General features: G+C 50.2%; 1 protein-coding gene across 2 annotated transcripts in view; it reads right to left on the bottom strand.

The window, feature by feature from the left end:
• The window catches only part of IGLON5 (IgLON family member 5), a 1589367-nt gene extending 1574422 nt beyond the window's left edge, over positions 1–14945 (bottom strand). The window contains exon 1 of one of the 2 annotated variants that reach the window (XM_069604793.1): positions 14520–14945. In XM_069604793.1, the coding sequence (XP_069460894.1) occupies positions 14520–14586 (67 nt within the window). In that variant the 5' untranslated portion in view covers positions 14587–14945. The remainder of the gene's footprint in view (positions 1–14519) is intronic. The other variant, XM_069604792.1, reaches the window with a different exon arrangement.
• Positions 14946–15187: the final 242 nt, after the last annotated feature.

Raw genomic sequence — 15187 nt, 5'->3', positions numbered from 1 at the left:
AACTAAAAAGTAATATATATTTTAAAAAAAAGTTTTGCTGTCAAATAAAGAGACATAACAATAAAGACAATAGTTTAAAACGTTTCTGTGTGGCATGTTAATTCTCTTGGAAGAATGCATGGGTTTGGTCAGCTAAATGATACTTGTGCTGGCCTGGTGAATACAAATGCCCCATCTTCAGTTCTTAACATTAAATGTTAAGCAGATACAATGTAAACACAATGGCTTGTTAAAAACAATGGCTTGTTAAGTGAGCCATCACTTGTAAATTGCCCCACTTGAAAGGCTATCAACACAAAGAATAAGGGGCACAGTGTTTGTGACTCCAGAGCATCTCACACGCTGCATTTGGAATATGCATTCCTTTGTTTGCATTCCTAACGCATCGCGTGTCATCCAAAAGTCTGCAGAGGGCATCCAGCCGCACATCCAGCCGCAATTGCAGAGCAGTGCTCACCGGCGAAGCAGGCTGCTTCATCTGTTGTCCGGCAACTTTCTTGGTGGGCCCCTTAGTGCGCCCACCTGCTGAGCTATTTAACTCTGCGCCCCGGGCAGTCGCCCACCCGAACCAAGAAACGGGGCTTGGTGTCATGCGGGTGGAGTTTGATGAATTGTGGGTGGGGTAATGTGGCATAAACGTCAGAGTCTTTTTATATTGATATGTTTAGGGGGGTCAGGCACGCAGTGGCACAACATCATTGAGCAGATTGGGCTCCATGCCCCTTTCCCCCCTGAAATGTTGGGCTATGTTGACTCGACTTGTGACCTACAGAGGCATGGCCGGACAGGACACAGACCATTGCTGTTAAGAAAGGCCCAGCAATTATTAACATAAAGTATTTCATTGTTAGCACTTGCATTCATATGCATACATTTTTGGCAATTGAGATCCTGGTGTGGGATTAGTAATTGCATGTCAGGGGAGTGATTGGAAGGGTAGGGGGGCAGGGCACAGCTCATTCTCACAGCAGTTTCAGTCATGAAGGAGAGAGTTAACTGCTAGTAACATTGAAGCTGCACTTGAGCGGTCTCATTAGAATGCATGAAGAAGTTAGATGCTCCCCAGACAAGTACGTTGCCCCTCACACACTGTCTCTGAAGTTAGTGACTCTCCTAACATTTGAAGGGTCAGCTCCGCCAGCCGCCCCCCCAATAGAATTTTAGAATAGGTACACCCTGCATGACAGTGCTGTAGCCTCTATGTCTAACCGTTCCTTTAGATGCTGCTGACATCGGAAACACTCCTGGGTGTTACGAGCCACCGTGCCTTTAAGAGGTGGGCCCGCCCACTAAGAAGGAGGACTGATGTCGCGAGTTCGGGGGAGTTTGAGGGAGAGGCGCGGTTAGCGCCAGTTTTACAAGTTGTAACAAATAAAGAAGGTTGTGTTTCACCTCTGGCTGTGCGTCCTCCTTTATGAACACCCGGCCTAGCCCGGTTAACACTGGGGTTCTCAGATTTGCATCCATAGCAAAAAGGGCATGCCATGATTGGAGAGCGCTGATTGGCTCGCTAGAACTTGTGTCAGGCTACTCGGAATTGATGTAAACACCGCAGAGCCTGCGGCCAGTGTACAGACTCACAAAGCAAGGCAGCACTTCCGCTCTGAAGCGATCCCGCCTCGGAGCCGCGGCGCGTATTCTCATTAAGCAATAATCCCCCATCGGAGGCTGGCTTATGGGAAAGAGTCCCCAGCCCTGAGACTGGACGTCAGTTATGGGTAGCCCGGGGTGGCAGGTGCTGCCCCTATAATTCCCCTGGCATGGTCTCGCCTGCCCACTGGCCGCACATGCCCGTTATTAGGGTGAGCAGAGGAGGGTCACTTTACAGTTTATTCCGGGATCCCCTGCCGGCCCAGTTGAACACGACACAAACAAAAAGCAAGAGTCGTTTTTCCATCATTCCAGAAGACCTTTGCGTTCATTTTTGGACGCACTGCATGACTCTATGCACACACTGCATGGACTAATTACAAAAATGACATGTATGTGCACATACAAGAACACCCTATAAGGGACTGCTGTGCTGAACAATAAGCAGTCAAGGCTGGAGATTAGCAAAGGTCATGCTTTATTGAGTATTTACACGAAGGCAACACTGATAAAAATACAAAGCCTTTACCCAGCATTATTAGTCAGTACATTCTTATTTTTGCTAATCATTTGCCTTCTTTGAGTATATGAATGTGAGTGCCCCAAGTACAATTTGCTTATTGCTTCAAATGTTGGCGCACTACGTTGCATGTGGTGGGGGGAGAGCATGCATTTGCAAATGGTGGCGCTGACTGACTGTTGTGTTGGCAGGGGTTCTATATGGGCCCTGGAGGCCACACATGGCGTATGATGCCTGGACCCGAACACATCAGACGGTGTTGTGCATATGATGACCATGCAGGGCACATGAGGCCAGTCCAGCTATGGTGATGCGCATATGATGACCATGCAGGGCATATGAGGCCAGTCCAGCTATGGTGATGTGCACATGATGACCATGCAGGGCACATGAGGCCAGTCCTGCTATTACTTGGCCCGGTCAGGCCAGAGCTTGCATTTGGTGACTATATCTGGCTTATGAGATGTTACCCCAGTATAAGATGGCATCGTCTGGACATTTTAGGCCCCACTTGTCATATTATAGTGCATGGGAGGAGACAGTCGCCCTGCATATGATGACCAAATCCAAATCATGGGCTTTCCCTGGCTTAAGGTGACAGTCCAGCTAAATAGCTCGTGCTTTTAAGTGCATGTGAAGTGCATGCGTTTCGAAGTCGGAGGATAGCTCAGGGGCAGCGTGCTCGCCTTGGAAGCAAGACAACAGGAAACACCACAGGTTTGATCCCCGGGTCCGCGCTTAGAAACCTCTGGGTATTAAGCGCATTATAAATGACCTATCATATCATGCTTCTGGCATGCAGCATGCATGCCTGCAGTGCCAACTCAGGCCTTCCTCCCTAAAAGGTTAACAAGGAGATTACTTTTACATTGAGACGCAATACCAGCTACTATTACAGTGCTCACCGTGGGAGACTCTGACACCTGGCACTGCAGGAAAACGTGCTATCAATTTGTATTTTGGAAATTTGAGACCACAGTTGGCAGATGTTGGGAATGGCTTGGCATACAAGGCTTTACCTGGCATGTGGCACTGTAATGGGCATACCATGGCAGTACTTTGGCATCAGAGGCTGCACACAGCATATTCTGGCAGAACAGGTCGCATGTTATTATTTGGGCAGTTGAAGCTGTCATTGTCCTAGTATAACAGTCTTTGAGTCCGCGAACTTGCACCTTGCCTGTGATGACTGTAGAGCAGGTGAGCAGGCAGTTGGCACGCAATGGCAGTTTGTGGTTTCATAAAGCTTTGAAGCTAACTTTTGTGGGGCTGCCTCTGGCCCACGAGCAACACCCTGCTGTGTGTGCCTCTCGGAAGAAACAGCTCCACCAGTTGGTAACTAAAATAACCTTTCGTCTTCTTAAATAACTATTTTGTTGTTTTATCAGTCTTAGGCGATATGCAATTTTGGTTTACATCTGTGTCGTCACTTCCTGTGCTGCCAGTCTTTTCTAAAGTCATTTGGCATCACTTTCTGCGCACAGACAGAGCCACAATGGCATGTCAAGTCTGTCCTTGTGACATCACCGGCGGATGTCACTTCCATCCTCCACCACTGCCACGGTTTGTGAGTTGATGAGCCAGCTCATCATAGGATCCCACCGACTGGGCACACAAACCAAAATACTAAACCCTGAGCGGGCCCTTTTGCTGACACACACATCATGACCACCACACCACCTATGGCATCCCTGGACCCCCACAAGAGTCACGGATATATTTCCATCTTGGATCATAACAATGGGGGACGTCACTGTGGCGGACGATCTGACAACGGTCTGAGCACCTTCTAAAAGGCCCTCAGTCAGAACCTCTTTCAATCCAAAGAGTGCGCCCCCTTCTGCACAACTCCCCAGTTCCACACAGGAGCCAAATATATCATGGACTCTCCCTGGACCCCACAGCATTAGGTCTGGTAACCGAGCAGTAACTGTCTTTTGAGTGTAGGGCATCATATCAGTTCATCCACACACCCAGCTCCTCTTTTCCTCAGCTCAAGCCCTAGGTCCACAGCGTAGCTCTTTATCTCTCAGTCGGGGCCCTTCTCCTCCTTATCAGGTAATCCACACACCAAGCTCCTCTTTTCCTCAGCTCAAGCCCTAGGTCCTCAGCAAAGCTCTTTATCTCTCAGTCGGGGCCCTTCTCCTCCGCATCAGGTCATCCACACACCCAGCTCCTCTTTTCCTCAGCTCAAGCCCTAGGTCCACAGCGTAGCTCTTTATCTCTCAGTCGGGGCCCTTCTCCTCCGCATCAGGTCATCCACACACCCAGCTCCTCTTTTCCTCAGCTCAAGCCCTAGGTCCACAGCGTAGCTCTTTATCTCTCAGTCGGGGCCCTTCTCCTCCGCATCAGGTCATCCACACACCCAGCTCCTCTTTTCCTCAGCTCAAGCCCTAGGTCCTCAGCAAAGCTCTTTATCTCTCAGTCTGGGCCCTTCTCCTCCATATCAGGTCATCCACACACCCAGCTCCTCTTTTCCTCAGCTCAAGCCCTAGGTCCACAGCGTAGCTCTTTATCTCTCAGTCGGGGCCCTTCTCCTCCATATCAGGTCATCCACACACCCAGCTCCTCTTTTCCTCAGCTCAAGCCCTAGGTCCACAGCGTAGCTCTTTATCTCTCAGTCGGGGCCCTTCTCCTCCATATCAGGTCATCCACACACCCAGCTCCTCTTTTCCTCAGCTCAAGCCCTAGGTCCACAGCGTAGCTCTTTATCTCTCAGTCGGGGCCCTTCTCCTCCATATCAGGTCATCCACACACCCAGCTCCTCTTTTCCTCAGCTCAAGCCCTAGGTCCACAGCGTAGCTCTTTATCTCTCAGTCGGGGCCCTTCTCCTCCGCATCAGGTCATCCACACACCCAGCTCCTCTTTTTGTCAGCTCAAACCCTAGGTCCTCAGCTCTTTATCTCTCAGTCGGGGCCCTTCTCCTCCCCATCAGGTCATCCACACACTCAGTCGGGGCCCTTCTCCTCCCCATCAGGTCATCCACACACCCAGCTCCTCTTTTTGTCAGCTCAAACCTTAGGTCCTCAGCGTAGCTCTGTATCTCTCTGTCGGGGCCCTTCTCCACTGTATCAGGTCTGTGACCCTCAGGTCAGGTATGTGTCCCTCATGCCCATCCTTCTCAAATAAGCAATGTTTCCCACATCTCGGGGTTAGTGTTCCTCTGGAATGGGCTCCCCTTCTTGGGTCCTTGTCCCTTTGCTTGGTTCCTTGGCTCTCGGTCTAGCTTCTTGTACCTCACCTCTGGCCCGTGGTCCTCATCTTCAGTCTCTGTCTTGAGAGTGGCCCTGCCCTTAGCTCTGCTCTGCTCCGTGCCCCACAGCTGTGGTGGTCCTTGTCATTCAGGTCTGCATCTTGCTGGCCAGATGTGTGCCACTCAGGCCCTTGTCAGGTGGAATGTGGCCCACAGCAAGGGCTGTTCCTTTCTCGGGAGTGGTGACATTCAGGTTTGTGAAGATTTTAAATGGACCTCCTTGGAGGAGGAGGCCTTTGCGGGGCTCTGATGATTATGATGGGTTATTTATAACGCACTTAATACCCAGAGGTTTCTAAGTGCAGACCCAGCGATCGAACCTGTTTTGCTCCGCGTCGTCTTGCTTCCAAGGCGAGCACGTTGCCCCTGAGCTATCCTCCCGAGACATCCTCTCTGCGCATGAGACGTTTGAGCTGGAAGCACTAACCCATGCCTCCCTCACTGGGAGTGCTCCTCGCTCACTCAATGGGAGCCTTCCCTCTATGCAGTGTAGTCTTCCTCCTGCGCGCTCTTATTGTCCCATGCACTTTGCTTGCTACTCCGACCTGCACCCTGATGGGACCCTGCAAGGCCAGTCCTAGCCATTGTCTTGGCTATCACCGTTCTAAGCTGCGTAAGGCCAAGCCCGGCATTTGCAAACACTTGTCCAATCGCCAAGCGTACTACCACGTGCCAGCGTCCTGCTGCTCTTGTGGAGAGTCGCCTTCTCAGTGCCACCACATACCATTATGAACCCACACCCAACCAACACTCATCTGAGATTCACACTCGCAGAGTATACGAACCGCACCTCCCTGGCACCTGCCGCTAGCCTATTGCTGCACTCACTGGGCATCCTTTCGGCTGTCTCTCTGTGCTCTAGTTAGTCACATGTATGCAAAGTATGCTGTGTAATTAGTTATGTTATGTTAGTTAATATGCTGTAGTTAGTCACATGTATGCAAGTATGCTATACCGGCCTCACCCCTGGCTTCTGCCTCTAGCTACAATCACTGGGCATCCTTTCGGCTGTCTCTTCATGTTATAGTTAGTCATATATATTCAAAGTATGCTATGTAGTTAGTTATGTTATGGTAGTTAATATGCTGTAGTTATTCATATGTATGCAAGTATTCTATACCGACCCCAGATCTGGCTTCTGCCTCTAGCTACAATCACTGGGCATCCTTTCGGCTGTCTCTTCATGTTATAGTTAGTCATATATATTCAAAGTATGCTATGTAGTTAGTTATGTTATGGTAGTTAATATGCTGTAGTTATTCATATGTATGCAAGTATGCTGTACCGACCCCAGATCTGGCTTCTGCCTCTAGCTACACTCACTGGGCATCCTTTCGGCTGTCTCTTCATATAGTTAGTCATATATATTCAAAGTATGCTATGTAGTTAGTTATGTTATGGTAGTTAATATGCTGTAGTTATTCATATGTATGCAAGTATGCTATACCGACCCCACCCCTGGCTTCTGCCTCTAGCTACAGTCACTGGGCATCCTTTCGGCTGTCTCTTCATGTTATAGTTAGTCATATATATGCAAAGTATGCTATGTAGTTAGTTATGTTATGGTAGTTAATATGTTATAGTTATTAATATGTATGCAAGTATGCTATACCGACCCCAGATGTGGCTTCTGCCTCTAGCTACAATCACTGGGCATCCTTTTGGCTGTCTCTTCGTGCTATAGTTAGTCATATGGATGCAAATGATGCTATGCAGCAAGCTATGTTATGTTAGTTCATATGTTGTGGTCATATGCATACAGAGTATGCTATGCTGTACGAACCCCACACCTAGCTTCTGCCTGAAAACTATTGCTACAGTCACTGGGCATCCTTTCGGCTGTCTCTTCATATATATAGTTAGTCACATATATGCAAAGTATGCTGTGTAGTTAGTTATGTTATGGTAGTTAATATGTTATAGTTATTAATATGTATGCAAGTATGCTATACCGACCCCAGATGTGGCTTCTGCCTCTAGCTACAATCACTGGGCATCCTTTTGGCTGTCTCTTCGTGCTATAGTTAGTCATATATATTCAAAGTATGCTATGTAGTTAGTTATGTTATGGTAGTTAATATGCTGTAGTTATTCATATGTATGCAAGTATGCTGTACCGACCCCAGATCTGGCTTCTGCCTCTAGCTACACTCACTGGGCATCCTTTCGGCTGTCTCTTCATATAGTTAGTCATATATATTCAAAGTATGCTATGTAGTTAGTTATGTTATGGTAGTTAATATGCTGTAGTTATTCATATGTATGCAAGTATGCTATACCGACCCCACCCCTGGCTTCTGCCTCTAGCTACAGTCACTGGGCATCCTTTCGGCTGTCTCTTCATGTTATAGTTAGTCATATATATGCAAAGTATGCTATGTAGTTAGTTATGTTATGGTAGTTAATATGTTATAGTTATTAATATGTATGCAAGTATGCTATACCGACCCCAGATGTGGCTTCTGCCTCTAGCTACAATCACTGGGCATCCTTTTGGCTGTCTCTTCGTGCTATAGTTAGTCATATGGATGCAAATGATGCTATGCAGCAAGCTATGTTATGTTAGTTCATATGTTGTGGTCATATGCATACAGAGTATGCTATGCTGTACGAACCCCACACCTAGCTTCTGCCTGAAAACTATTGCTACAGTCACTGGGCATCCTTTCGGCTGTCTCTTCATATATATAGTTAGTCACATATATGCAAAGTATGCTGTGTAGTTAGTTATGTTATGGTAGTTAATATGTTATAGTTATTAATATGTATGCAAGTATGCTATACCGACCCCAGATGTGGCTTCTGCCTCTAGCTACAATCACTGGGCATCCTTTTGGCTGTCTCTTCGTGCTATAGTTAGTCATATATATTCAAAGTATGCTATGTAGTTAGTTATGTTATGGTAGTTAATATGCTGTAGTTATTCATATGTATGCAAGTATGCTATACCGACCCCACCCCTGGCTTCTGCCTCTAGCTACAGTCACTGGGCATCCTTTCGGCTGTCTCTTCATGTTATAGTTAGTCATATATATGCAAAGTATGCTATGTAGTTAGTTATGTTATGGTAGTTAATATGTTATAGTTATTAATATGTATGCAAGTATGCTATACCGACCCCAGATGTGGCTTCTGCCTCTAGCTACAATCACTGGGCATCCTTTTGGCTGTCTCTTCGTGCCATAGTTAGTCATATGGATGCAAATGATGCTATGCAGCAAGCTATGTTATGTTAGTTCATATGTTGTGGTCATATGCATACAGAGTATGCTATGCTGTACGAACCCCACACCTAGCTTCTGCCTGAAAACTATTGCTACAGTCACTGGGCATCCTTTCGGCTGTCTCTTCATATATATAGTTAGTCATATATATTCAAAGTATGCTATGTAGTTAGTTATGTTATGGTAGTTAATATGCTGTAGTTATTCATATGTATGCAAGTATGCTGTACCGACCCCAGATCTGGCTTCTGCCTCTAGCTACACTCACTGGGCATCCTTTCGGCTGTCTCTTCATATAGTTAGTCATATATATTCAAAGTATGCTATGTAGTTAGTTATGTTATGGTAGTTAATATGCTGTAGTTATTCATATGTATGCAAGTATGCTATACCGACCCCACCCCTGGCTTCTGCCTCTAGCTACAGTCACTGGGCATCCTTTCGGCTGTCTCTTCATGTTATAGTTAGTCATATGTATGCAAAGTATTCTATATAGTTAGTTATGTTAGGTTAGCTAGTAGGCTGTAGTTAGTCATGTGTATGCAGCGTATACTATGCTATACCAACCCCACACCTGGCTTCAGCCGCTCGCTGAAATCTCTGGGCCTCCTGTGGGCTGCTCTTCATGCAGTAGTTAGTCACATGAGTTCAAAGTAAGCTGTGTTTCAGGCTGTGGTCTTCTGGAAACACAGTTCACTGCAAGAATGCATTAACAACCGGCACCGAGTGCTACCCGGCCACACCAGTGACGGTTCTGCACTTTACAAATTCCATCTACAGTCAATCTAAAAACTCCCAATGATTTCCTGTGAGAATGTTGGACTTCAGCAGCAACGACTCCTCAGATGTACCACAGGGGTCCGTGTGAAACGTGGGGTCCTGAGCTCCTAAGGTGACTGGACTTGATCTGCCTCACCGTGAGTGAGCTCGCCTGCATCGGCTCTTTCCTCTAAGGCAATTGCCTCTAGGGGGTTGAATATGGGGTGCAGACTGTGTGCCTTTAACAGGTCCCAAACTAAAAACACCTAGTCTGCAGCGTCCTGGGCGTGCTCAATAACGCTGCTGACGCATTGTCTCGTTTTAAGATGCAGGAATTCCACAGATGGTTGCCCCAAGCAGAGATTAGGATGACCCCCTTCCCCGACACACTCTGGGGTACGCCCGGCTCAGCAACCTTGATCACTGGCTCCTTGACCAAGAAGGCAAAGGGCCTCATCACAAGTTGGGTTGTATCCTGGGCGGTGTTACCTCCAGGGCTAATAGAGTTACTGCCAACCCCCGCAGCGTTATTAGTGCCAGATCATGGGTTTGGCGGAACAGTAAATTCCCATTCCCCATTGGGCCCATTCGGGAATTCCCCATTACCCATGGGGAATGTTCAGCGCTACTACCGCTAGCGGTATTAGCGCAGTGGTAATAATGCCGAAAATAGGCAAAATCGCTGCAGATTTGTCCCCAGCTCAGAGCAGGGGGTAAATCCTGCCAGACCAGTGATTTGGCAGAACGTTAAATGCTGCAGTAATAGCATTACCGCCAGATTTATGGGATACTGCCAAACTCGTGATGAGGCAGAAAGACAGCATATGAAAAAGTGTTTTCAGGAATACAGGGAATTATGTGGGCATAACGGGACGGAGGAGATATTTTACTGTGACACTGTGGTTGCTTTTCTGCTGCATTTATATGACTCAGCGGCGTTGGCAAGGATGGCAAAAGGGAAAGTGGCGGCCTTCAGGTTTGTGACAGGCCTGCAAAGGGTGATAAACTCCACCAATGACTTCACAGTCAAAATTGCTCTGGCCAGGTGGTGCAGGTTGGGGTCAAGAGAACAAACTCCAGGCGTCCTCTGGACCCTAAGAAACTAGAACAGATGGTGGGAGCTCTAGAGGGGATATACAGGGACTCCTACGCAGTGTCACTTTTCGTGGCCATTTTTGTCACTGCTTTCTTTGGGGCATTCAGACTGGGAGAAATGGTAAGGGCGGCCAAGACAGACTTGTCGGGGGGGCCTACCTTAATCCACTGTACACTTCCCCAGGCGTCACAGAGTGTAAATACATGTGAGGAAGCCAAAAATGGATCAGGAGGGGAAGGGGCGAGAGTCAACTTAGCCATTAACGGGAACAGGGTAATCTGTCCAGTGGCTGTCCTGGGGGACGTTATCCTGCTCAGAGGAGTCATGGGGGGTTCACTTTTCAGGCACCTGGACGGGTCCAGAGCCTCTACATTCCAATTCAGGGTGATTTTTCAGAGATGCATTAAAGCCGCAGGCTTGGGTGGGCTAGGATGCGCCCCTCATTCATTCCGAATAGGGGCAGCCACAACTGTGGCACCACGAGGAGGAGATCAGGAAACTGGGGAGATGGAAGTCCAGGGCATACTAGGGTTACAAAAGGCTGCAATTGGCCTGCTAAGAGAGAGGGGGAGAGCAGTAGCCAGCAAATGAGGGGTTAAAAGGACGACCAGGATGGAAACAGGCAGGTGAAAGAATGTATTTTTTATACTATGCAAAACGTGTCATTCTCTTCCATTACCGTAGAGGATTCACCCGGAGCGGGTGGTCTGGGTGATAGGTCACTCCTTCATAAGGTGGATGGAAAGAAGAGTGAGGGAAGGCCATAGGGGACGCGGACACATGGAGACAGCAATACACTGGATCGGAAAAGGGGCATGAGGCTAAATGAAGTGCACAACATCATGGCAAAACACAGGGTGGCACACACGCTTCCGCAGACGGATTTGGTGATTCTGCACATAGGGGTAAATGACCTGGTGCCCGTGGGGCGGAAGGAAGTTCGAGGGGTACTGGTCCCCGTGTTCGGTTAGATGGGAAACATTTGCCATTTGCCCACAGGCGGTGATGGCCTGGTCACCGATCATCCCAAGGACAAGATGGGGAGCTCCGGCCTCTGCTAGACCGCTGAACATTTCAGCTGGGAAACAGAACAATAAACAGAGAGGATTGGCAGGAGGGAGGCTGCGGCTGGTGGCCAATGGCCTGGTGAGAGGGACAGATTATTTACATCACGATGACGTCATTTCTCGGAACAAGGAACAGGGTTACGATTTGAGAACGTTTTTGGCGGTAATGCGTACAACACACGCGAGCGAGGGGGAGTACCCCTGACCGGTTGGTGGTAGGTCCTGTGGCAGGTGGGGGTGGACCATGCCATGTGGTCAGTGAGTTGCCCCTCCTGCGGGGACCCCGAGGCCAGTTATGTGCAGTGGCAAGGGCTCAGTATGCCTCTCACTGGGTGACTGGCCCGGTGGAGGTCCGAGGAGAAGGTGGCAAAAATAAGAGTGGGGGGCAGGAGCCGGATGGTGTCAGACAAGAGAAGGCTGCCTCCTGGGATCACCCTCAATGCAGGGTATGGCGGGGAGGGCCTCAACAACGTAGGGGGGCCCTCGTCACTGAACAAACACACATGGGCGGAAGTTGGTGGTCCCACCTGGACCACCTGTCACAAGGAGGAACCAATGTAAATGGGTACATATGAGTTTACAGGTACCAGCTATGATGCTGCCGTCTGTAATGTTTGGGTCTCGTTTACATTGTCTTGTGTTGATTCTTAAGTAATGTTAATGATTGAACGTGGCCGTATGTTTCCAAAAAAGGAAGGTGCCTTGGTTGTTTCTTCCGCTGACTGGCACTGCCTCCCTGCTGAGCCCATCCCACAGCTGCCATTGCGCAGTGCCCGTGCCCGTGGAAGCAGCAGGGGCCAGGCCGGGATGTGTTCACACGGAGTGTTCCCGGGCAGCTCCTACACTGGGAAAGGCCAGCTGGGGCCTTAGCGGGTTTGGCGGGGGGACGCCACTTACATGCCATGCCGGGTTTTAGGGAACAATGAAGAACAAAACCAAACCTTTAACACAAGACGGGCACACGTGATCACGCGTAGTCCTAAACGGGTGCACATGTGTCGATGCAGTGGCCACCCTGTACCTCACATGTTTCACCTCACCTTTGGGTACGGCGGGCGCAATGTCGAGCGCACTTTGAGCAAGGCGTCTTAACTCATCGGATATGTCCACAGTTCACTTCCAGGGCGGCTGCTGCATGTGTAGGCAGCTCCTCTCAAGAACGGCGGATACAGAACATGGCTTTCAGGTAATTATGGGAACCGTAGTCAGGTCGAGCATGGTTCCGAGTGAGCATCTCCCAAGCGCCTCGAAACCCTTCGATGTGTGCAGTAGTACCGATTAACTCCCGTTCAGAACAGAAGCTGTATTAACAATGAATGAATTAATGAATTCACGAAGTTTTTGGTGACTGTGTGTTTTGTTCTCTTGTCAAGTGGTGTTCAGACGATTTGGGGATTTAAAGATCCGGTTTTGTAATTATGCTCCCCAAAGCACCCTGGCATATCAGTGGAGCCGGGACGTGGCGCCCGGTTACCACAGAGGGTATTTGGCGCTATATTAAAGCATGTAACTACACATATAATATATGACTACACATATAATATGACTTAACCAGACAACTACCCAGTCTAAGCACGAACGATCAAAGAAAGGGACGCGGGAGGTGTGGGGGGGGGGGTGGAGGGGTGGGGGTTGGGGGGGTTGTCCGTATTGTACATAGTGCACGTGAGAACATTATTAACTTGATCGACGCATCACCCCGCCCCGTCTATGCACACACACGTTGGCCCCCCTCAAGCTCTATTGACACCCTGTGACGAAGAACGCTTCAGGCTTCAGGTAAGCGGATCTGGGGAACACTGGCTGCCCAGTCCTATCCCCCCGTGTAAATACCGCCCCCTCCCCCATTCCCCGCTTCAAACCCCCCCTCCAGGGACCTTTGCTCGCTCGTGCGCTGCAAATCACGACACCGGAGCTGCAATTGCCCAGTTCGCTCTAGCTCAGTGGGATCGTGCAGCTGATGTAGTCGCATCTACACAGCTACGGAGTGTTCTCTCCTGCGGAGCTGTGAGGCTGCGCGAACAGCTGCAAAATGCTGATTAACGGTAACTCGTATTTAACGCGATGGTGTTGGCTTGCTTACAGAAGCAGGTCGCCTTGTGCAAGTACAACACGCCCTCAAAGTCTGCTGACAAGACGCCCCTCGACCCCCTACAACCACAGATGCCTTCCTGGCGTTATAGCCCCTGGGTTTCCAACATGCCGCAATACGATGGTGACGGCGGTGTGTGTGTGTAGTGGGGGGGAGAGGGGGGTGCAATGGGAGAATGGGGTGGGGAGCCCCTTACGGGACGAGTAGAGACTGACCTTTGCTACCCTGCAATGTCTATCTTATCTATCCCCCAACAAACCCCCCCCCCCTCCTCCCCATGACTGCACCGCCCACGGCTTGGAATACATGTACGGTAGCAATCTGCGTGCTTTTAATTCAAAGTAAAGTACGCCCTCGCCTCCTCACTACACCCATACACAGACCTCCACCCCCACGCCCACCCGACCCCACCACCCCCGCCCTGTTGGTTTGCTCCCTGCGCTGCGCCACCGAGGCTTGGCCGCCGCGAGGGGCTGACCGCCACAGGGTAAGTGAGCGGCACCAACACACGGCACACGCCGCTTGCTCGGTGGCGTGAATAAACAGCACGAAGAGACCGCTACACAGACCCCCTCGTCATCCTGCGGGCCGCCCTCTCACCCGCCACCAGGGAGGAGAGGCAGCAGGCATGCTATGTGGGATCTTTCATGCGCCAGCATGCATGCAAAACCCCTCTAGGGCATCGTGGATGTGTGAATGGATGAATGCAGTAGGCACTGTGTACCCAGCCTGTGCCCCGTGCATCCCGCCGTGCACCAACACAGCACGCGCATGCAGAGGCACGCGGAGACGGGACGGGGTGCGTTCTTGGGAGAAAGGCCGGCACGGCTGGGGAAGAGGCAGTCCGCGGCTGCACTTTGCCCTGCTGGGCACTGGCTCTGCGGGTCATTGTAGCTGTGTAAACAGGGAGCACGGTACCTTGTAGCAGCAGCGAGAGTGCGATCCTGGCTGCGGCGATCCAGCGCGGTGACAGCGACATATTCATCTTTCCCTGGACTGCACGGACGCAGCGATGCTGAGTGACAGGCACCGACGCTGCACTGCTTGCAATCGGGAGCGACGCGGCACCGCCGGCAATCCGTATCCCGCTTCCGTAGGAGACTCCGTGATTTTTCCTCAAGCCCTTCTTTCGATACCAAGCCCGCCCGCCCGCCACCGGAGTACAGATGCAGCCAGACCGCAGATGCTAAGAGGCAGCGGAAGATGGGTGGGGGCGGGGGGGATCAGGCGACGGAGCAGGATGGAGGGGTGGGGGGGATTTCTTCCGTTCACTTCAGAACCTGCTGCAAAACATGAGGGCAGGTTTTGACGGACGCAGCGCGAGCTGCTGAGTGACAGGACGGTGGGGGGAGGAGGGGGGGGCGCTGTACGGTGCACACCCGGGACCAACAGGGACCAGAACCGCTCACGCACCGGGTGGAGCCTGGCATGCAGATGCCACGTGGCGGGCAGGGGGGCCAATGAAGTCTCTGCATGAGGGGGTGCGTGGGGTCGGCGGTGGGGGCCTGGTGAGTTTGGATCTAGCCTTGATTTATGAGAAGGCCTTTGTTACTGCAGCAATGCTGAGACTAGGAACGGGTTTGTGG

This window comes from Ambystoma mexicanum, chromosome 1p, assembly GCF_040938575.1.
Source record: "Ambystoma mexicanum isolate Mex_15411 chromosome 1p, UKY_AmexF1_1, whole genome shotgun sequence".
In the NCBI taxonomy this organism is placed as follows: Eukaryota; Metazoa; Chordata; class Amphibia; order Caudata; family Ambystomatidae; genus Ambystoma; species Ambystoma mexicanum.
This window is presented reverse-complemented; position numbering and strand designations above follow the sequence as displayed.